Genomic DNA, 24,798 nt, shown 5'->3' on the forward strand with positions numbered 1-24,798 from the left:
TGTCCCCACACAAACACACTCACCTCATTACATTATTATGGAGTTCCTGTTTTTGGAATAATGTCCTCGTGTTCTTCCTGAAACGCACTGCCCGTCAGACGTTTGTGGACGTCTAGATTATCAACCTGCTTCAATAATAATAATGATAATAATCATGTTTTCTTTATCAGTTCACAGAATCTTTCCACATTAAAGCCTAATCAGGTTCATTTAAGGAAAACAGTATCACACTTTAAATATCTGTGACATACCAGGTGGACACGAAGGTGTTGATAGGCTGTTTCTATGGTACCCCAGGTGGTTGCTAAGGCGCTGCTAGGGTATCCCAGGTGGTTGTTAAGGTGTTAATAGGCTGTTGCTACGGTATTCCAGATGGTTGCTAAGGTGTGGCTAGGTTGTAGCAATGGTATCCAAAGCGGTTGCTATGGTGTTTCTAGACTGTTCCTATCGCATCCCAGGTTATAACTGAGGTGTTGCTAGTTTGTAGCACTGGTATTCCAGGAGGTTGACAGATGGTATCCTGGCGTTTTGCTAAGGTGTTGCAGGATTGTTGCTATTGTATCCCAGGTGGTTGCTAAGGTTTTGCTAGGCTATTGCTATGGTGTTTCTAGGTTGTTCCTATGTTATTCTAGGTGGTTGTTAAGGGGTAATAGGCTGTTGCTATGGTATCCCAGGTGGTTGCTAAGGTGTTAATAGGCTGTTGCTATGGTATTCCAGGTGGTTACCAGGTGGTATCCTAGCTTGTTGCTAAGGTGTTGCAGGATTGTTGTTATTGTATCCCATGTGATTGCTAAGGTTTTGCTTGGCCATTGCTATGGTATCCCAGGTGTTTACTAAGGTGTTGCTAGGCTGTTGCTAAGGTGTTGCCTGGTGGTTGCTAAGATGTTGAGATGGTATCCCAGGTTGTTGCTATGGTGTTTCTAGGCTGTTCCTATGCTATCCCAGGTTGTTGCTAAGATGTTGCCAGGCTTTTCTATGGAATCCCAGGTGGTTGCTAAGGTGTTGCAAGGTTGTTGCAATGGTACCCAATGTAGTTGCTATGGTGTTTCCAGGCTGTTTCCATTGTATCCCAAATTATTGCTAAGGTGTAGCTAGGCCATTGCTATAATATCCCAGGTTGTTGCTAAGGAGTTGCTAGGCCATTGCTATGGTATCCCAGATGGTTGCTATGTTTTTTTAAACCACTTTTGGACCAATATGCTCTTTTAACAGAAAACTCTTAAATTATTGAGACAACTACATTTTCCCCAAACCTTTGATGGGCAGTGCATAAAAGCCTCTTTCTGACTAACATTAAATCATTCTCTGTAAGCACGTTTCACTTTTAACAATTTGTTTTTATTAAAAACATTTTCAGTCATTTTGCTCCAGCATTAAGCGAAAAAAGGGGAATCAATACAAAAATAAACATTTATAAATCAACAAAATTACAAACTATAACAGACAAATAACGAACACAGCTTGTACGGAATAAAGAATTTGCCGTAACTAACTGAGCCTCAACGAACTTCACTTCCGAGATGAATTATGAACGTTCTCACACTCACTCACTCATACAATAACAGTCCGTCTTCAAACCGTAGCCCTTAATATTCAACGATCAGATGGGCGGAATCTCGCCGAACGGAAACAACCTGCATTACGTTTCTAAGATAAACTCAGCATAACAACGCAAAACAAACAGAACAGGAAACTGGAATATATTACTGTATTATTACTGAGGTTTAAGTGCAAAATAACCTCAAGAGAAGCACTTGATATTAAGACGTCTTTAGAATTTACACTCCTGTGCAAAAGTCTGGTCGAATTCAATGATGCTGCTGATTTTCTGAGTGTGAATAAGTTAACACATCCTCTATAGAGACACACTTAATGCCCAGTTTAATACACAGTCAATGTTTGGGTCATTCTCACACAGATAAATGACAAACATCATTTAGTAGATTGGATGGAGCTCGATATTGATTACAGTTCAATTGTTTATTTTCCTTTTTAATTTTTTCTGTCTTAATAAACAAAAATAGACAAAAAAAAACAGAATTCTCATTACTGCCAAAATGTTTGTTATTACAGATATTTATCAGAAAATAAAGAGTTTGTATCCCTTTTAACTGTTGAATCTCTGATGTTTTCCTTGTAAACTGTAAGAATGTGAACCAAAACATGTTTTGGGGCACGAGTGTAAAGAAAAACCTCAGCATGTTATGATGAGATAAAACTGCAATATGTTCTGTAAATCATACAGTAAATGTTTTTATACAAAGAAACATCACGGGAAATTACTGACATTCATTTTTAAATAAAACTGTGCTACAGTGATAAGATTCTGATCATTCTGGAACATTTACTACTAAAAATTATTACTACAAATCAATTACACAATTCCGGGGTGTTTTTAATTATTCAACTAGGCATTACTGTTTTTTGTTTTTCAAAAATAAAAGGTTTTAGTCTAATTTTTTCAAGTTGGGCATAATTTCTCATGTTTGTGAGAATAACCTGTTTATTTTCTGAACATTAGATTTTGAAAAACAAAACAAATGTGAAAAAGTGTCACATTTTATGCTTTAATTTTTCCCAGTTGGTCAAATTAAGCAAAAAATGTAAAAATCGGTAAATTTACAGAAAAATGCTATATTTAAGTCTGTGCGCTGTAGAGGATGTGTTAACTAATCTGCAATTTAAAAATGAACAAAACTTTGTCTAAAATTACAAGCATAATTGGGAACAACGCCCAAACGCACAATATTACAGTATTTCAGAGTATTTAGTGCTGCTTTGCTGCAGCAGAACTGAATCAACTCATCTCTTAATGATAAATCAAATATTCCCAGTTTCCCCCAAATACAGTCAGTCAGCAGTGGAGCTATGAGGCTAATGTAGCTAACAAGTAATGGAAACTTATTAGCTTAGCAATTAGCACTGTGCTAACTGCATACCTAAAACAACTGCATTAGAAAAACACGATCTGGCTAAGCAGTATCATTTATATGTGAAATATATATATATATATATATACACACACATACACACTTTAGCTCATGTCTATAGACAACAGTGTGTTATACAGTGTCATAAACCACAAAATCCAGTCTGTTAGAGAACCTCAACGAGGTCTGAGATGAGTAAGACGCACAGTTAGCACTCTGCTAATATGTGTCCATTACTTTTTAGCTACATTAGCCTCGTGGCTCCAGTGCTAAACTTAAAGCAGTGAACTTGAGACCCCGAACACGTCCCGGCTGGTGGGCTAAATCTGGGGAAAGAGAGGACGCTGTGGGAGTCAGACTGTGTGTGAAGATCAAGCTGTGCTGATTATACAGTGAGGATTAACCGAACTGCCCGCTGTGTGTTTAAGCAGGAATAATAGCCGCCCTTCACCTGTTTCACGTCTACACACCTTTCCATCACCTGCACAGCACATACTCATCATCCCAGGTGAGGACCAACGTGTTATTACAGTGGAGACGGTGGGGAGGAGAGCCGGCTGTGCAGGACAGAGCCTAAAACTGGGTTTGGAAGGGGAACTCCACCAAAATTCCTGCACAATCAACAGTTAAGATGTAAACAGAGTGGTTCAGAGTGATCTGATGTGGAGAAACTTACCGAGTCAGAACTGTTCACAGTGGTGGTGATAGGAACCAGACGTCCACCTCTAAAAGCTCCTCACAGAAAGTTCCTACATGAAATGGTTATGAATTCACTGCCTGATGACTGAGACACTGTTTTATGATAGTTTAGAGATCTTAAACTCCATTCATGGTGGAGGGATACATGCAGGGCGCTGTGAGGCAAAATAGTCCCCAAAGAAAACTTATTATTTCAGATTTTCCACTATTTTCATCATCAACATTCCATATAAACTCAGAAGACTCGTGTAGGTTCACTGGTGGTTCTGGATAGTAAATAAAATGTCTGTATCTGTGTTGTAGTCATGGCGACCCCTGGTTCCCATCACCACCACTGTAAAGACATCTGAACCATTTCACACCAAACCACTCTGAATCACTCTGTTTACATCTCACACACTGAGTTATGTGTAGAAATCTGGGTGGGGTTCCCCTTCACATTTACAGCTAAGTGTGTGTGTGTTATGTGTGGTGTGTGTGTGTGTGTGTGTTACGCGTGGTGTGTGTGTGTGTGTTACGCGTGGGTGTGTGTGTGTGTGTGTGTTACGCGTGGTGTGTGTGTGTGTGTGTTACGCGTGGTGTGTGTGTGTGTGTGTTACGCGTGGTGTGTGTGTGTGTTTGTGTGTGTTACGTGTGGTGTGTGTGTGTTACGTGTGGGGTGTGTGTGTGTTTGTGTGTGTTACGTGTGGTGTGTGTGTGTTACGTGTGGGGTGTGTGTGTGTGTGTTACATGGTGTGTGTGTGTGTGTGTGTGTTACCCGTGGTGTGTGTGTGTTACGCGTGGTGGTGTGTGTGTGTGTGTGTTACGCGTGGTGTGTGTGTGTGTGTGTGTTACACATGGTGTGTGTGTGTTACGCGTGGTGTGTGTGTGTGTGTGTGTGTTACACATGGTGTGTGTGTGTTACGCGTGGTGTGTGTGTGTGTGTGTGTGTGTTACGCGTGGTGTGTGTGTGTGTGTGTGTGTTACGCGTGGTGTGTGTGTTACACGTGGTGTGTGTGTGTTACGCGTGGTGTGTGTGTGTGTGTTACGCGTGGTGTGTGTGTGTTACACGTGGTGTGTGTGTGTTACGCGTGGTGTGTGTGTGTTACGCGTGGTGTGTGTGTGTGTGTGTGTGTGTGTGTGTGTGTGTGTGTGTGTGGTGTGTGTGTGTGTGTGTGTGTTACGCGTGGTGTGTGTGTCTGTGTGTGTTACGCGTGGTGTGTGTGTGTTACGCGTGGTGTGTGTGTGTGTGTGTCTGTGTGTGTTACGCGTGGTGTGTGTGTGTTACGCGTGGTGTGTGTGTGTGTGTGTGTGTGTGTGTGTTATGCGTGGTGTGTGTGTGTGTGTGTGTTACGCGTGGTGTGTGTGTGTGTGTGTGTGTGTGTTACGCGTGGTGTGTGTTGCGTGGTGTGTGTGTGTGTGTGTGTGTTGGTGTGTGTGTGTGTGTGTGTGTTACGCGTGGTGTGTGTGTGTGTGTGTGTGTGTGTGTTACACATGGTGTGTGTGTGTTACGCGTGGTGTGTGTGTGTGTGTGTTACACGTGGTGGTGTGTGTGTGTGTGTGTGTGTGTTACGCGTGGGTGTGTGTGTGTTACGCGTGGTGTGTGTGTGTGTGTGTGTTACGCGTGGTGTGTGTGTGTGTGTGTGTGTGTTACGCGTGGTGTGTGTGTGTGTGTGTGTGTGTGTGTGTGTGTGTTACGCGTGGTGTGTGTGTGTGTGTGTGTGTGTGTTACGCGTGGTGTGTGTGTGTGTGTGTGTGTGTGTGTGTGTGTTACGCGTGGTGTGTGTGTGGTGTGTGTGTGTGTGTGTGTGTTACGCGTGGTGTGTGTGTGTGTGTGTGTGTGTGTGTGTTACGCGTGGTGTGTGTGTGTGTGTGTGTGTGTGTGTTACGCGTGGTGTGTGTGTGTGTGCATCAGCTGCTGTACCACCATGTCTATGTTAATGATGGGGTTGAAGTACAGAGCCCAGTAGAACAGGCAGTTACACACGAACTGAGGGACGAGCGGCCAGAAGAGCATGAAGGCCAAACTGTGGGTCAGCATCTTCCACAGGTGACCAAACATCCGCTTAGGGAGCGTCCTAAAACACGCAGAGGGAGAGTTACGTTATTGGACGTTCCTCTAAACACAGAGATGGGAACACATGCATTACTGTTAAATTACCATCAATATCATCCATAACACCAACAATAATAAGTGACAGTACTAATTTCACATGCACACTGATATAAACAAACGCTTCAGCCATTCCACGCTCCATTTAAAGGGGAACTCCACCAATTTTTCACATTTTCAATGTGTGAGCTGTAAACAGTGTGATTCAGAGTGGTTTGGTGTGAAATGGTTCAGATGTCTTTACAGTGGTGGTGACAGGAACCAGGGGTCGCCATGACTACAACACAAATATAGACATTTTATTTACTATCCAGAACCACCAGTGAACCTACACGAGTCTTCTGAGTCTATATGGAATGTTGATGATGGAAAATAGTGGAAAATCTGAAATAATAAGTTTTCTTTGGGGACTATTTTGCCTCACAGCACCCTGCATGTATCCCTCCACCATGAATGGAGTTTAAGTTCTCTAAACTATCATAAAACAGTGTCTCAGTCATCAGGCAGTGAATTCATAACCATTTACTGTAGGAACTTTCTGTGAGGGAGCTTTTAGAGGTGGACGTCTGGTTCCTATCACCACCACTGTGAACAGTTCTGACTCGGTAAGTTTATCTAGAACAGAGCGTTTCACACCAAACCACTCTGAACCACTCTGTTTACATTTTAATCATTTAATTATACAGGAATTTTGAAAAATAGGTGGAATTCCCCTTTAAAGACACATTATGCTGTGCTTTTGTTTTATTCTACTGACTCCGCCCACAAAATAAACAATACAAAACACAGCTAGTGTCACACACTGTAATAACACAGCATTTAAAGGGGAACTTTAAAACAACTCCACAGTCCATTCTACCACGTGCTTTGTGCTGATGGGTGGGAAAGGGAGGCGGAGCCAAAGGGTAACAAAAAAATGCTCCAATGTTGTTGTAGTTCACTTGTTTAACCACTAGAGGCTCAAATAACCTCAATTCTGACTCCTGCACCTTCAAAAACTGGAATATTTTGCTTTGTTGGAGGTTCAATCTTGCTTTACATGCGAACACGAGTGAGTAGGTGTGGTCACCTGATCTCCCCTCGGCTCCAGACCCTCCAGAAGCTGCAGCCCTCCAGCACGGACAGCAGCATGGCGTTAACGATAACGAAGCGGGACGTCCAGTAGTGAACGCTCAGCCAATCCCACGCGAACTCCGCCAGCAGCTGATAGGGCAGCAGAGAGAACTTCACCAGGAACTCCACCCACTGACGCCACGTGGGCTCCACCTGCTGGAGAGTTATTAATACCAACTGATAAATAAATAGATAAACACTTACGAGACGGTTCAATCATACAGAATAACATAATGCATTTTCTTCTTTACTGGGAAAGACATAATATCTAGTGTCCGGTCTACGATGCACTCGGACTGAGTTAGTGAAAAATAAACACATTACTATCACCAGTCTCACCACACACAGCGAGAAAGGAAGCGAGGCTGCGTCCCTGTCTTTTATGGCCACATGGTGAGCAGTTAGGCCACGTTCACATTACATGCCTCGTTGCTCAAATCCGATTTTTTGCTCAAATCCGATCTCTCTGACATGACGGTTCACACTCGTTTAGTAAGTGACTCAAATCTGTCATTAATGTGATGAACCGGCGTCCTGAAATGACCCTCATGAGCTCATCCTACTCAGTAACGTCACGTGAATGAATCACGTTCATCATCAGCACAAACTAACGAGCAGAACGAGCTTCGCTGAGAAGATCATTAACTCTGATCAGCTCTCAGCTTCATTATTAGAGCGAGACGAAGGAGAAAAAGGTGAGATGAGCTGCTTTTCCACCGTTTACAGGCTTTAACTTCTGTTCGGCGCTGTTGCCATGGTAACGCTGAATGATGGCGCAGTGGAAAAAAAGCACATGAATTCCGATCTGAGCGTCACATTAAGGTCACATGACCACGAATCGGACATGTATCCGATCTAGAACCACATATGAAAGTGGCTCAGGTCGGATTTGAAAAGATCAGAGTCCACACAGCCCTGAAAACATCAGATCTGAGTCACATTAGGGCAAAAAATGTGTGTCACTTCAGGCTGGTAAACTGAATGTGGCCTTAGATCCCATAATTTTGAAGTAAATGAGTCCCAAAGTCTGAAAATCAGTGTGGAACATTAAGAATCGTCATATTTTCTGCAGTTCAGCACTTTTTAGTGTTTTAATGTAAAATATGATGATTTTCTGTGTGAACAGCTGTTCAGAGCTGTGTTTGCTGGTCATGAACTGCTGAGTTTCTGAGCTCAGAATGAGCTAAAATTATCACTGAAACAGTCACTACTGAAACAGACACTACTGAAACAGTCACCACTGAAACAGCCACTACTGAAACAGTCAATACTGAAACAGTCACCACTGAAACAGCCACTACTGAAACAGACACTACTGAAACAGACACTACCGAAACAGTCACTACTGAAACAGTCACTACTGAAACAGACACTACTGAAACAGTCACTACTGAAACAGACACTACTGAAACAGTCACTACCGAAAAAGACACTACCGAAACAGTCACTACCAAAACAGACACTACCGAAAGATTCACTACCGAAAGAGTCACTACCGAAACAGACACTACCGAAACAGTCACTACCGAAACAGACACTACCAAAACAGTCACTACTGAAACAGACACTACCGAAACAGTCATTACTGAAAGTCACTACTGAAACAGACACTACCGAAACAGTCATTACTGAAACAGTCACTACCGAAAGATTCACTACCGAAACAGACACTACCGAAACAGTCATTACTGAAACAGTCACTACTGAAACAGACACTACTGAAACTGTCACTACCAAAACAGACACTACCGAAACAGACACTACCGAAACAGTCACTACTGAAACAGACACTACTGAAACAGACACTACCGAAACAGTCATTACTGAAAGTCACTACTGAAACAGACACTACCGAAACAGACACTACTGCAACAGTCACTACCGAAACAGTCATTACTGAAAGACACTACCGAAACAGACACTACTGAAACAGACACTACTGAAACAGTCACTACTGAAACAAACACTACCGAAACAGTCACTACCGAAACAGACACTACCGAAATAGACACTACTGCAACAGTCACTACCGAAACAGACACTACCGAAACAGACACTACTGAAACAGACACCACTGAAACAGTCACTACTGAAACAGACACTACCGAAAGAAACACTACTGAAACAGACACTACCGAAACAGACACTACCGAAACAGACACTACCGAAACAGTCATTACTGAAACAGTCACTACTGAAACAGACACTACCGAAAGATTCACTACCGAAACAGACACTATCGAAAGAGTCACTACCGAAAGAGTCACTACCGAAACAGACACTACTGAAACAGTCACTACTGAAACTGTCACTCCCGAAACAGACACTACTGAAACAGACACTACTGAAACAGTCAATACTGAAACAGACACTACCGACACAGACACTACCGAAACAGTCACTACTGAAACAGACACTACCGAAACAGACACTACCGAAACAGTCATTACTGAAACAGTCACTACTGAAACTGTCACTACCGAAACAGACACTACCGAAACAGTCACTACTGAAACAGACACTACCGTAACAGTCACTACTGACACAGTCACTACCGAAACAGTCACTACCGAAACAGACACTACCGAAACAGTCACTACCGAAACAGACACTACCGAAACAGTCACTACCGAAACAGACACTACCGAAAGATTCACTACCGAAACAGACACTACCGAAAGAGTCACTACCGAAACAGACACTACCGAAACAGTCACTACTGAAACAGACACTACTGAAACAGACACTACCGAAACAGACACTACCGAAACAGACACTACCGAAACAGTCATTACTGAAAGTCACTACTGAAACAGACACTACCGAAACAGTCATTACTGAAACAGTCACTACCGAAAGATTCACTACCGAAACAGACAGTACCGAAAGAGTCACTACCGAAACATACACTACCGAAACAGTCATTACCGAAACAGTCACTACTGAAACAGACACTACTGAAACTGTCACTACCGAAACAGACACTACCGAAACAGTCACTACTGAAACAGACACTACTGAAAGAAACACTAGTGAAACAGACACTACTGAAACAGACACTACTGAAACAGTCACTACCGAAAAAGACACTACCGAAACAGTCACTACCGAAACAGTCACTACCGAAAAAGACACTACCGAAACAGTCACTACTGAAACAGTCACTACTGAAACAGACACTACTGAAAGAAACACTACTGAAACAGACACCACTGAAACAGACACTACTGAAACAGACACTACTGAAACAGTCACTACTGAAACAGACACTACTGAAACAGTCACTACCGAAAAAGACACTACCGAAACAGTCACTACCAAAACAGACACTACCGAAAGATTCACTACCGAAAGAGTCACTACCGAAACAGACACTACCGAAACAGTCACTACCGAAACAGACACTACCAAAACAGTCACTACCGAAACAGACACTACCGAAACAGTCATTACTGAAAGTCACTACTGAAACAGACATTACTGAAACAGTCATTACTGAAACAGTCACTACCGAAAGATTCACTACCGAAACAGACACTACCGAAACAGTCATTACTGAAACAGTCACTACTGAAACAGACACTACCGAAACTGTCACTACCAAAACAGACACTACTGAAACAGACACTACCGAAACAGTCACTACTGAAACAGTCATTACTGAAAGTCACTACTGAAACAGACACTACCGAAACAGACACTACCGAAACAGTCATTACTGAAAGTCACTACCGAAACAGACACTACCGAAACAGACACTACTGAAACAGTCACTACTGAAACAGTCACTACCGAAACAGACACTACCGAAACAGACACTACCGAAACAGTCATTACTGAAAGTCACTACCGAAACAGACACTACTGAAACAGACACTACTGAAACAGTCACTACTGAAACAGTCACTACTGAAACAGACACTACCGAAACAGTCACTACCGAAACAGACACTACCGAAATAGACACTACTGCAACAGTCACTACCGAAACAGACACTACCGAAACAGACACTACCGAAACAGACACCACTGAAACAGACACCACTGAAACAGTCACTACTGAAACAGACACTACCGAAAGAAACACTACTGAAACAGACACTACCGAAACAGACACTACCGAAACAGACACTACCGAAACAGTCACTACTGCAAGTCACTACTGAAACCGTCACTACCGAAACAGACACTACCGAAATAGACACTACTGCAACAGTCACTACCGAAACAGACACTACCGAAACAGACACTACTGAAACAGACACCACTGAAACAGTCACTACTGAAACAGACACTACCGAAAGAAACACTACTGAAACAGACACTACCGAAACAGACACTACCGAAACAGTCATTACCGAAACAGTCACTACTGAAACAGACACTATCGAAACAGTCACTACTGAAACAGTCACTACTGAAACAGTCACTACTGAAACAGACACTACTGAAACAGACACTACCGAAAGATTCACTACCGAAACAGACACTATCGAAAGAGTCACTACCGAAAGAGTCACTACCGAAACAGACACTACTGAAACAGTCATTACTGAAACAGTCACTAGTGAAACTGTCACTCCCGAAACAGACACTACTGAAACAGACACTACTGAAACAGTCAATACTGACACAGACACTACCGAAACAGTCACTACTGAAACAGACACTACCGAAAGAGACACTACTGAAACAGTCATTACTGAAACAGTCACTACTGAAAGTGTCTCTACCGAAACAGACACTACCGAAACAGACACTACTTAAACAGACACTACTGAAACAGTCATTACTGAAACAGTCACTACTGAAACTGTCACTACCGAAACAGACACTACCGAAACAGACACTACCGAAACTGTCACTACTGAAACAGACACTACTGAAACTGTCACTACTGACACAGTCACTACCGAAACAGTCACTACTGAAACTGTCTCTACCGAAACAGACACTACCGAAACAGTCATTACTGAAAGTCACTACTGAAACAGACACTACCGAAACAGACACTACTGCAACAGTCACTACCGAAACAGTCATTACTGAAAGACACTACCGAAACAGACACTACTGAAACAGACACTACTGAAACAGTCACTACTGAAACAGACACTACCGAAACAGTCACTACCGAAACAGACACTACTGAAATAGACACTACTGCAACAGTCACTACCGAAACAGACACTACTGAAACAGACACCACTGAAACAGTCACTACTGAAACAGACACTACCGAAAGAAACACTACTGAAACAGACACTACCGAAACAGACACTACCGAAACAGTCATTACTGAAACAGTAACTACTGAAACAGACACTACCGAAACAGTCACTACTGAAACAGACACTACTGAAACAGACACTACTGAAACAGACACTACCGAAAGATTCACTACCGAAACAGACACTATCGAAAGAGTCACTACCGAAAGAGTCACTACCGAAACAGACACTACTGAAACAGTCACTACTGAAACTGTCACTCCCGAAACAGACACTACTGAAACAGACACTACTGAAACAGTCAATACTGAAACAGACACTACCGACACAGACACTACCGAAACAGTCACTACTGAAACAGACACTACCGAAACAGACACTACCGAAACAGTCATTACTGAAACAGTCACTACTGAAACTGTCACTACCGAAACAGACACTACCGAAACAGACACTACCGAAACAGTCACTACCGAAACAGACACTACTGACACAGTCACTACTGACACAGTCACTACCGAAACAGACACTACCGAAACAGTCATTACTGAAACAGTCACTACTGAAACTGTCACTACCGAAACAGACACTACCGAAACAGACACTACCGAAACAGTCACTACTGAAACAGACACTACTGACACAGTCACTACCGACACAGTCACTACCGAAACAGTCACTACCGAAACAGACACTACCGAAACAGACACTACCGAAACAGTCACTACCGAAACAGACACTACCGAAAGATTCACTACCGAAAGAGACACTACCGAAAGAGTCACTACCGAAACAGACACTACCGAAACAGTCACTACTGAAACAGACACTACTGAAACAGACACTACCGAAACAGACACTACCGAAACAGTCATTACTGAAACAGTCACTACTGAAACAGACACTACCGAAACAGTCACTACTGAAACAGACACTACTGAAACAGACACTACTGAAACAGACACTACCGAAAGATTCACTACCGAAACAGACACTATCGAAAGAGTCACTACCGAAAGAGTCACTACCGAAACAGACACTACTGAAACAGTCACTACTGAAACTGTCACTCCCGAAACAGACATTACTGAAACAGACACTACTGAAACAGTCAATACTGAAACAGACACTACCGACACAGACACTACCGAAACAGTCACTACTGAAACAGACACTACCGAAACAGACACTACCGAAACAGTCATTACTGAAACAGTCACTACTGAAACTGTCACTACCGAAACAGACACTACCGAAACAGACACTACCGAAACAGTCACTACTGAAACAGACACTACTGACACAGTCACTACCGACACAGTCACTACCGAAACAGTCACTACCGAAACAGACACTACCGAAACAGTCACTACCGAAACAGACACTACCGAAACAGACACTACCGAAAGATTCACTACCGAAACAGACACTACCGAAACAGACACTACCGAAAGAGTCACTACCGAAACAGACACTACCGAAACAGTCACTACTGAAACAGACACTACTGAAACAGACACTACCGAAACAGACACTACCGAAACAGTCACTACCGAAACAGACACTACCGAAACAGTCATTACTGAAAGTCACTACTGAAACAGACACTACCGAAACAGTCATTACTGAAACAGTCACTACCGAAAGATTCACTACCGAAACAGACAGTACCGAAAGAGTCACTACCGAAACATACACTACCGAAACAGTCATTACCGAAACAGTCACTACTGAAACAGACACTACTGAAACTGTCACTACCGAAACAGACACTACCGAAACAGTCACTACTGAAACAGACACTACTGAAAGAAACACTAGTGAAACAGACACTACTGAAACAGACACTACTGAAACAGTCACTACCGAAAAAGACACTACCGAAACAGTCACTACCGAAAAAGACACTACCGAAACAGTCACTACTGAAACAGTCACTACCGAAACAGACACTACTGAAAGAAACACTAGTGAAACAGACACCACTGAAACAGACACTACTGAAACAGACACTACTGAAACAGTCACTACTGAAACAGACACTACTGAAACAGTCACTACCGAAAAAGACACTACCGAAACAGTCACTACCAAAACAGACACTACCGAAAGATTCACTACCGAAAGAGTCACTACCGAAACAGACACTACCGAAACAGTCACTACCGAAACAGACACTACCAAAACAGTCACTACCGAAACAGACACTACCGAAACAGTCATTACTGAAAGTCACTACTGAAACAGACATTACTGAAACAGTCATTACTGAAACAGTCACTACCGAAAGATTCACTACCGAAACAGACACTACCGAAACAGTCATTACTGAAACAGTCACTACCGAAACAGACACTACCGAAACTGTCACTACCAAAACAGACACTACTGAAACAGACACTACCGAAACAGTCACTACTGAAACAGACACTACTGAAACAGTCATTACTGAAAGTCACTACTGAAACAGACACTACCGAAACAGACACTACCGAAACAGTCATTACTGAAAGTCACTACCGAAACAGACACTACCGAAACAGACACTACTGAAACAGTCACTACTGAAACAGTCACTACCGAAACAGACACTACCGAAACAGACACTACCGAAACAGACACTACCGAAACAGTCATTACTGAAAGTCACTACCGAAACAGACACTACTGAAACAGTCACTACTGAAACAGTCACTACTGAAACAGACACTACCGAAACAGTCACTACCGAAACAGACACTACCGAAATAGACACTACTGCAACAGTCACTACCGAAACAGACACTACCGAAACAGACACTACTGAAACAGACACCACTGAAACAGACACCACTGAAACAGTCACTACTGAAACAGACACTACCGAAAGAAACACTACCGAAACAGACACTACCGAAACAGTCACTACTGCAAGTCACTACTGAAACCGTCACTACCGAAACAGACACTACCGAAATAGACACTACTGCAACAGTCACTACCGAAACAGACACTACCGAAACAGACACTACTGAAACAGACACCACTGAAACAGTCACTACTGAAACAGACACTACCGAAAGAAACACTACTGAAACAGACACTACCGAAACAGACACTACCGAAACAGTCATTACTGAAACAGTCACTACTGAAACAGACACTATCGAAACAGTCACTACTGAAACAGTCACTACTGAAACAGTCACTACTGAAACAGACACTACCGAAAGATTCACTACCGAAACAGACACTATCGAAAGAGTCACTACCGAAAGAGTCACTACCGAAACAGACACTACTGAAACAGTCATTACTGAAACAGTCACTACTGAAACTGTCACTCCCGAAACAGACACTACTGAAACAGACACTACTGAAACAGTCAATACTGACACAGACACTACCGAAACAGTCACTACTGAAACAGACACTACCGAAAGAGACACTACTGAAACAGTCATTACTGAAACAGTCACTACTGAAACTGTCTCTACCGAAACAGACACTACCGAAACAGACACTACTTAAACAGACACTACTGAAACAGTCATTACTGAAACAGTCACTACTGAAACTGTCACTACCGAAACAGACACTACCGAAACAGACACTACCGAAACTGTCACTACTGAAACAGACACTACTGAAACTGTCACTACTGACACAGTCACTACCGAAACAGTCACTACTGAAACTGTCTCTACCGAAACAGACACTACCGAAACAGACACTACTTAAACAGACACTACTGAAACAGTCATTACTGAAACAGTCACTACTGAAACTGTCACTACCGAAACAGACACTACTGAAACAGACACTACCGAAACTGTCACTACTGAAACAGACACTACTGACACAGTCACTACTGAAACAGACACTACCGAAACAGACACTACCGAAACAGACACTACCGAAACAGTCACTACCGAAACAGACACTACCGAAAGATTCACTACCGAAACAGACACTACCGAAAGAGTCACTACCGAAACAGACACTACCGAAACAGTCACTACTGAAACAGACACTACCGAAACAGACACTACCGAAACAGACACTACTGAAACAGACACTACCGAAACAGTCATTACTGAAAGTCACTACTGAAACAGACACTACCGAAACAGTCATTACTGAAACAGTCACTACCGAAAGATTCACTACCGAAACAGACAGTACCGAAAGAGTCACTACCGAAACATACACTACCGAAACAGTCATTACCGAAACAGTCACTACTGAAACAGACACTACTGAAACTGTCACTACCGAAACAGACACTACCGAAACAGTCACTACTGAAACAGACACTACCGAAACAGACACTACCGAAACAGTCATTACTGAAACAGTCACTACCGAAAGATTCACTACCGAAACAGACACTACCGAAAGAGTCACTACCGAAACATACACTACCGAAACAGTCATTACTGAAACAGTCACTACTGAAACTGTCACTACCGAGACAGACACTACTGAAACAGACACTACTTAAACAGTCACTACTGAAACAGACACTACCGAAACAGTCATTACTGAAAGTCACTACTGAAACAGACACTACCGAAACAGTCACTACCGAAAGTCATTACTGAAAGTCACTACCGAAACAGACACTACTGAAACAGACACTACTGAAAGAAACACTACTGAAACAGACACTACTGAAACAGACACTACCGAAACAGACACTACCGAAACAGTCACTACCGAAACAGACACTACCGAAAGAGTCACTACCGAAACAGACACTACCGAAACAGTCATTACCGAAACAGTCACTACTGAAACAGACACTACTGAAACTGTCACTACCGAAACAGACACTACCGAAACAGACACTACCGAAACAGACACCACTGAAACAGACATTACTGAAACAGACATTACTGAAACAGACACTACCGAAAGAAACACTACCGACACAGACACTACCGAAACAGTCACTACTGAAACAGACACTACCGAAACAGACACTACCGAAACTGTCACTACTGAAACAGACACTACTGACACAGTCACTACTGACACAGTCACTACCGAAACAGAAAGTATAGAAAGTCACTACTGAAACTGTCATTACCGAAACAGACACTACTGAAACATTTGGTACAGTTTGGACGGTGATATTATTGTTATAGTAGAGATAAATGGATTTTTAATCATAGGTTTTAATAAAATTAATATAGTTAAGGTTTAGAGTCACTCAGAACAAAAGGGTTTTAGTTTGAAGTCCAAGATCAGCTAAAAGTCCTGAATGAGTTTCAGCTCTGATTTGTTTGTTTCTAATGCTGATTGATAACCGTTTCTGGTAAAGGTTGACTGATAAAAGAGGACCAAACCCACCGGAGTCCTGCTGGGTGAGTCGTCCAGGTGAGGGTGTGGCGGGCGTGTGGGGCAGCAGGTGTGAATGAAGGGGAGGAAGGTGTCCTCATAGTCGAACAGGTACAGGTAGAGGATGGACAGACGAGGAGAGTCTTTCAGAGCGTAAAGGAGGAAGAGAGACTTCCCTCCATTCACCGCCTACAGAGAGAGAGAGGGAGAGACAGAGAGAGAGAGAAAGAGAGAGACAGAGAGAGAGAGACAGAGAGAGAGAGGGAGAGAGAGACAGAGAGACAGAGACAGAGAGAGAGAGAGAGAGAGAGAGAGAGGGAGAGACAGAGAGAGAGACAGAGAGAGAACTACAGCTTAATTTGCATAGCACAAATTTAAGGACAAAAATTAAGGCCACGCCCACTTTTTAAAGCCTCTATATCTCTAAAATTCTGCACATTGTCCACTGGACACGCTGACATCACTTCCTGCATGTATAAAGCAAATCTGAGATTGTTCCAGGAAGTTCTGCCAGATCACCTTGTACTCCCAGAGGTTCTGTGGCGGTTTGACGCCGAGCTCTCGGACTTTGTGCAGCTCCTCCAGCACGGCCCGTCTGTGGGAAGGGTTCTCGATGCCGTACGGCGGTCTAGATAACTCCTCATCACTCAGCAGGGTCAGTAACCTGACACACACAGAGACCGGCATCTGGTTAAGATCGTATAGAAACTGATCAAAACCAAAGAATCAGGGTTAGCTCCGCCCACACAATCTGACTGGCAGGAATTTGTTCTACTATTTGATGGAAACAACGTTTTGTATCGTTCCACTCACCACCGGTTGCTAAGCAACGACAACGGTCGCTTTACTCGAGGCTGGCGGGACTATTTTCTCAGGTGGAGGAAATGATCAATATTAAAAGCTCACACTCTGAACCACACTCAGGGCGTCGTACCTCACTTTGGTCTTTACTCGGTTAAAATGCTGTATAAAGGCAGCAGAACAGCGCGGGTGGCGTGTTACAGTGAATATAATCAGGGCTGGCGTGATCTACTGAGACCGAACCGCAGTCCTCATGACATAGAGCTCCACCTACAGGCCGCAGAAGACAGGCTACTGACGATTTAGCCAGGCTAAAGCTTTGTGGGTTGTACAGTAAACGAGAAGACTTTGATTTGATTTTTCTTCTGAAATGTCTTTAATACGGTTAAGATCCTGCTGATATACACCACAGCACACCATCCCCAGTGCTCAAAGATGAACATGTGTAAAATGCACACCTATCTTCAGTAGGTTATCAGATGAGGGGAAAAATAAGACCTAAATAAGAGCCCCCCCCACCCCCCCACCCCCACGGTGCAATGCCCTAATACCTGTTCGTTATATAAAACAAACAATAGAAATAAACCCAGTATACATTAATCTTACACTATAAAGAAGTAGAAGTAGCCCCAGGTTACATTAATCCCATGCTATGAAACACATTGTGGAAATAATCCCAGGTTATATTATCCTTGTGTTACAAAACAAACTGCAGAAATAACTCAGGTTATGTTAATCCTGTGTTATAAAACGAATTGTAGAAACAAACACAGGTTCCTTTAATCCCTTACTATAAAATTAAACCGTAGAAATAATCACAGGTTATATTAATCTCGTGTTATAAAACAAACTGCAGAATAATTCCAGGTTTTATTAATCCAGTGTTATTAAATGAACTGTAGAAATAATCCCAGGTTATATTAATCCAGTGTTATAAAACAAACTGCAGAAATAATCCCAGGTTATATTAATCCTGCGTTATTAAATGAACTGTAGAAATAATCCCAGGTTATATTAATCCAGTGTTATAAAACAAAATGTAGAAATAATCCCAGGTTATATTAATCCTGTGTTATTAAATGAACTGTAGAAATAATCCCAGGTTATATTAATCCAGTGTTATAAAACAAACTGCAGAAATAATCCCAGGTTATATTAATCCTGTGTTATTAATGAACTGTAGAAATAATCCCAGGTTATATTAATCCAGTGTTATAAAACAAAATGTAGAAATAGTCCCAGGTTATATTAATCCTGTGTTATTAAATGAACTGTAGAAATAATCCCAGGTTATATTAATCCAGTGTTATAAAACAAAATGTAGAAATAATCCCAGGTTATATTAATCCAGTGTTATTAAATGAACTGTAGAAATAATCCCAGGTTATATTAATCCTGTGTTATTAAATGAACTGTAGAAATAATCCCAGGTTATATTAATCCTGTGTTATTAAATGAACTGTAGAAATAATCCCAGGTTATATTAATCCTGTGTTATTAAATGAACTGTAGAAATAATCCCAGGTTATATTACTCCTGTGTTATTAAATGAACTGCAGAAATAATCTCAGATTATATTAATTCAGTGTTATAAAATGAAGCGTACAAATAATCCCAGGTTATATTAGGTCATACTATCAGAGATTAATGCTGACATTATCTGTTTCCTGAACTTTATTAAACCTCATTACAGTCTGTATTGTTAGATAATGCAGTGTCAGTCAAACACACAGGGACTAAATGTGTTCCTGTCTTGTTTCTGACCTGCCGTTAACCTTCTCTTCTATGAAAATCTCTCTGTACTGATTGGCCCACGCCCCCAGGTGCTCCATCCACAGTGTGACATCATCAGTCGTCCACTTGCTGACCGGCTTACTGACCAGAACTTCATGATGGGCTTCACCACTGGACCAGTGATACACCAGCAACATCACCTACACACATAAACAGGGCATTCACTTAAAATAAGAGCTCTATAATGTTCATATGACCCACACAGTCACTCTGACAGACTGTAATACACTACAGGAAGTGTAGGGGGCGATATGGCTTCTACTGTTTCATTTAAAAAGTGCTCTATGAAGTGGACAGTGAGTGTACAGACACAAACTCACAGCGACGGCGGTCAGTGCGGTCAGCACTCCGGTGAAGAAGCTGCCGGCTCCTCTGCGTGGGCCCCCCGGGGGAGCTCCGCGACTGGCCTGCTCGTCGCCGTGGCGCTGGAAGGCCAGCAGGGAGTGGGCGATTCGGGGGTTATTCTGGATCTCCTGCCGTCTCCTCTGCACATCAGCCTGGAACAGCTTCTCCACAGCGTCCCTGTGTTCAAATACACACAGGCTACTTCAGAGTTTTATCCAAAAAAGGTCTGAATTCATTTCTGCATGAACATTTTTAAACTTCTCTTAATCTCCTAGTTTAATGGATGTTTGCTTCCTTTTTGTTTCTGATACTGCTCCATTAAAACTGATATGTAAATGAGCTCTGCTCTGATTGGCTGGCTAATTTAAATAGACAGGGCTGTAACAATCCTGAGTGGGGCTAAATTTGTATGGGAATGGGCGGGGCTAATCTGCTGTAGGCTGAGTGGGCGGGGCTAAACAGCTGTAGGATGAGTGGGCAGGGCTAAACTGCTGTAGGCTGAATGGGTGGGGCTAATCTGCTGTAGGCTGAGTGAGCGGGGCTAATCTGCTGTAGGATGAGTGGGCGGGGCTAATCTGCTGTAGGCTGAATGGCTGGGGCTAAACTGCTGTAGTCTGAATGGGCGGGGCTAATCTGCTGTAGGCTGAATGGTGGAGTGTACTGAGTGTTCCGCTGTGACTGCGCTGCTCCCGTTCTCCTTCCTCCTCACCGGAGCAGGATGTTGACCTTGGGAAAGCCCTCCCATCTCTCCCTGCACTCCGGACACTCGTTCTTCCCCGCAGATTCCCACCACAGGGCCAGGCAGTGTCTGCAGAAGCTGTGTCCGCAGTTTAGCGTGGTGGGGTTTATCAGGATGTCGTAGCAGCAGTGGCAGGAGAACTCCCTCTCTGAGAGACCGCCGGCCTGGGGGTCCCGGTCAGCAGGAGAGTCGCCCGCAGAGACGTCGACATCATCAACATCAACGTCACCCGCTTCTGTGAGCTGAGGGTCCGACATCGGGCCTTCACTTTCAGCATCTACAGCGCAGACAGAGACTCTTACAGACCATAAAGGGATCCATCTCTTAATTACTCCTCATTAATTACCACTTATTGATCCACGTTTGGAGACACTGTAACGTATCGCTTTGTATCCTGATGTGCTGGAACACACTGTGTCACTGTATGTCTGTGTATCGTATCATAATGTATCATGACAGACTGTAACATATCGTATTAACACCACTGTACTCTAACACACATTATACAGTAACGTACTATATCATAACACACTATCACATCGTATTACATCATGACGTAACACACTGTATCGTAATGTACTGAGAAACAGTGTCGTAACGTCACACTGTACCATATCATACTGTATCTTAGCGTACGGTAACATATTACGTACAAATACACTGTAAAGTACTGCAGCTTTAACGTTATAATGAATCATAACGTAACACACAGTATTATACCATCGTTAGCGCTGTTAACGTATTGTATTATAACATGTGGTATTGTAACATTACGTAACATGCTGTATCATAATTCAACATACTGTATCGTAATATATGATAACTTAATAATAATTTTGCTGTATTGTAACGTATCGTTTATACTGTATCATAACATATTGTATCACAACATAACACACTGTATCAAACGCATCATACTCTATCATAACGTAACATACTGTGTTGTAACATATCGTACTGCATCATAATGTACCATACTGTATTGTAATGTATCGTACTGCATCATAACCTATTTTACATATTTCGTAATCATTTTTATTATAATTTAACAATAATTTAACTATCGTAACGTATTGTTTATACTGTATCAAAACATCATATTGTATCACAACATAACACACTGTATCGAACGCGTACTGTAGCATAACGTAACACTGTGTTATAGTGTATCGTACTGTACCATAATGTAACATACTGTATTGTAACATTTCGTTTTTATCATAATGTACCAAACAAGATGTTACGATATAGTATGTTCAATTATGATAAAAACTATATTATGATACAATGTTACGATTCAGTATCATAACGTAACATACTGTGTTGTAACATATCGTACTGTATCATAATGTAACACTGTATCATAACGCATCATACTGTATTATAACAACACACTATCATAACATCATTAGCACTAAGATATTGTACTGTATCATAACGCAACATGCTGTATCATAATGTGTCGTACTGCATCATAATCTATTTCGTAATTAATAATTTTTATCATAATTTAACAATAATTTAACTATATTGTAACGTATTGTTTATACTGTATTATATCATATTGTATCAACGTAACAGTGTTATAGCGTATCGTACTGTATCATAATGTACCATACTGTACTGTAATGTATACATTTTATTAGAATGTAACATACAAGATGTTATGATATAGTATGGTAAATTATGATAAAAACTAAACGTTATGATACAGTATGTTACAATTCAGTATCATAACGTAACATACTGTATCAAAGGTTTTACCATAATTTAACATAATATATCGTAATGTACTGCATCATAATGTAACGTACCGTACTGTAACGAATCGTTATCATAATTCAACATTGTATCGTAATACATGTATACAAATAATTTAATTTAGCTGTACTGTAACGTAGTTTACACTGTATCATATCATAACATAACACACTGTATCAAACGGATCATACTGTATTATAATGTAACATAGTGTTGTATCATACTGTATCATAATGTACCACTGTATCGTAAAGTATACATTTTACCATAATGTAAAATACAATATTAAATGTTAAATTATGATAAAAACTATACATTATGATACAGTATGTTATGTTATGATTCAACATGTTACGATGCAGTATCATAACGTAACACACTGTATCATAACAAATAAATTTGATCAAAATTTAACATATCATAATGTACTACATCATAAAGTAACGTACTGCATTGTACCATAACGTGATATACTCGAACGTATCACACTGGAACCAGTAAGAGTCGTACTGGTTATGTGAAACGTGAAGCAGCAGCCGTACTAAAGAAACGTCCTCTCTGTAGTTCTGAGATCAGATCTGACGGTCAAAATCAGACTTTACCCTGATTCATATCACAGAATCAGATCTGATCTTAATGTAGGAATCTTTAAGCATCTAATCTCCGAATAGGAAATCTTAACCTACCCGATCAGCGTCGACGATCAGCTGTCATGTCTGTTGCCTAGCAACCGATCATAAACACACACAGCGGAAACGTAAACACACAGAACATCAGAAGAGTGTTAAATGTGAGTTAAGCTGCCGCTACTGCTGTGAAAAAGATCAAACAGAACTGAGGAGCGATCCAAACTGAGGTATCGTACAGCTCGCAGCGAATCGACACGCCGCTGTACCGAACCGAACCGAGTGATGAACGGTGTGAATCGGAGCGCCGCTAGGTTCGGTTAGTGTGAGCACTTTAACACAGATTAACCCGCAGCTGCGCTGATATCACACTGAGCTCAGTCCGGTTCTGGGTTTTAGTCCACTTAGTCCGCCGTCTCCGTCTCTGTTCTGCGTTTGGGCTCCACACCTGTCTCCGTAGCCGCCGCTGATCTACAGGTGAGCCGTTAGCCTCGCTGCTAACCCCGGCCAGAGCTGGCCCTTTTCGGCTCTTCCGGTTAAAATCCCGGCCCGAACCCCCCGGGTCTGTTACCTGAAGAGTGCAGGTGTGGTGGGTGGAGGTCTGAAGCAGGTGCGCTGGTCACATCGCCGGGTTTGTCCGCTGTTCTGGTTCTGTTTTGGTTCTGTTTTAAGCTGTTAGCTTCCGCTCAGCAGCTACGGACACAGCGCTGCCTTCAGCCGCGCCGCCCTTTACTGTTTCACTGTGTTCACCAGCAAACCGCGCTTCACCAAGCCACAGCCTCACTGATTTACACTGATTTACACGATTAAAGGTGATTTATTTTGGATTTACTAATGCCTTACGCGTCCTTCTGGAATAGCTCACCCAGTAAAAAAGCCCCAGGGCAGTCCTGAACCATTACAGTTCTGTTTTCTCTTTTATTTTTATTTAACGTCCACGCGTTTCACTATGTTTGCGACCGTTTTTTACTGTTTTATTTAATATGTTCTATATTGGCATTTCAGTATAGTTTTATTGTTATTGATAACGTTATGACAGTAATTAATAAAAAAAGTGAGTATTTAGACACAAATATTTCTTTATGTTATGTGTTTATTTCTATATATTTAAATGTATAGTTTTAATTTTAGTTTATATTTTCCTTTTTCTGCTTTAATCAGTCTATACCAGTCTATATTTTCTGATGCTCAACATTTTAATCGTATAAAATCAGGCTTAAACTGACGTTTGTTAGTCTACAATGTTGCTTTAATGCTATAATATTGAGATCAAGAGAGCAGAAAGACGAGAAGACGAGACGTTCCTCGAGATTTATTAACATAAAAGATCTTCTTTTAGTTTCGC

The 24,798-nt window shown here is 41.9% G+C and overlaps 1 protein-coding gene across 2 annotated transcripts; it reads right to left on the reverse strand.

Annotated features, from left to right (window-relative positions):
• Window positions 1-5,435: 5,435 nt before the first annotated feature.
• Window positions 5,436-24,164, reverse strand: LOC118804055 (bifunctional apoptosis regulator-like). 2 transcript variants are annotated; one of them, XM_036564663.1, is made up of 8 exons: window positions 24,025-24,164; window positions 21,037-21,343; window positions 20,303-20,504; window positions 19,953-20,122; window positions 17,907-18,051; window positions 17,400-17,576; window positions 6,791-6,987; window positions 5,436-5,686 (listed from the first exon to the last, which is right to left on the reverse strand). In XM_036564663.1, the coding sequence occupies exons 2-8, from the start codon at window positions 21,321-21,323 to the stop codon at window positions 5,494-5,496; spliced, it is 1,371 nt and encodes a 456-aa protein (XP_036420556.1). In that variant the 5' UTR covers window positions 21,324-21,343; window positions 24,025-24,164; the 3' UTR covers window positions 5,436-5,493. The 2 variants fall into 2 exon arrangements, with proteins under 2 accessions (XP_036420556.1, XP_036420555.1); XM_036564662.1 differs by having other exon boundaries at window positions 6,791-6,990.
• Between the last annotated feature and the right edge of the window lie 634 nt (window positions 24,165-24,798).

Source organism: Colossoma macropomum, unplaced genomic scaffold (genome assembly GCF_904425465.1).
Source record: "Colossoma macropomum unplaced genomic scaffold, Colossoma_macropomum, whole genome shotgun sequence".
Lineage (NCBI taxonomy): Eukaryota > Metazoa > Chordata > Actinopteri > Characiformes > Serrasalmidae > Colossoma > Colossoma macropomum.

Excerpts from the sequence above, each read along its gene's own strand:
- LOC118804055 (XM_036564662.1), bottom strand. The coding sequence starts at position 21,323 with ATGTCGGACCCTCAGCTCACAGAAGCGGGTGACGTTGATGTTGATGAT. Across the intron at positions 20,123-20,302 it reads CCGCACTGACCGCCGTCGCT|GTGATGTTGCTGGTGTATCA; the intron begins GTGAGTTTGTGT and ends TTATGTGTGTAG. Across the intron at positions 6,991-17,399 it reads ACTCACCCAGCAGGACTCCG|CAGGTGGAGCCCACGTGGCG; the intron begins GTGGGTTTGGTC and ends ATAACTCTCCAG.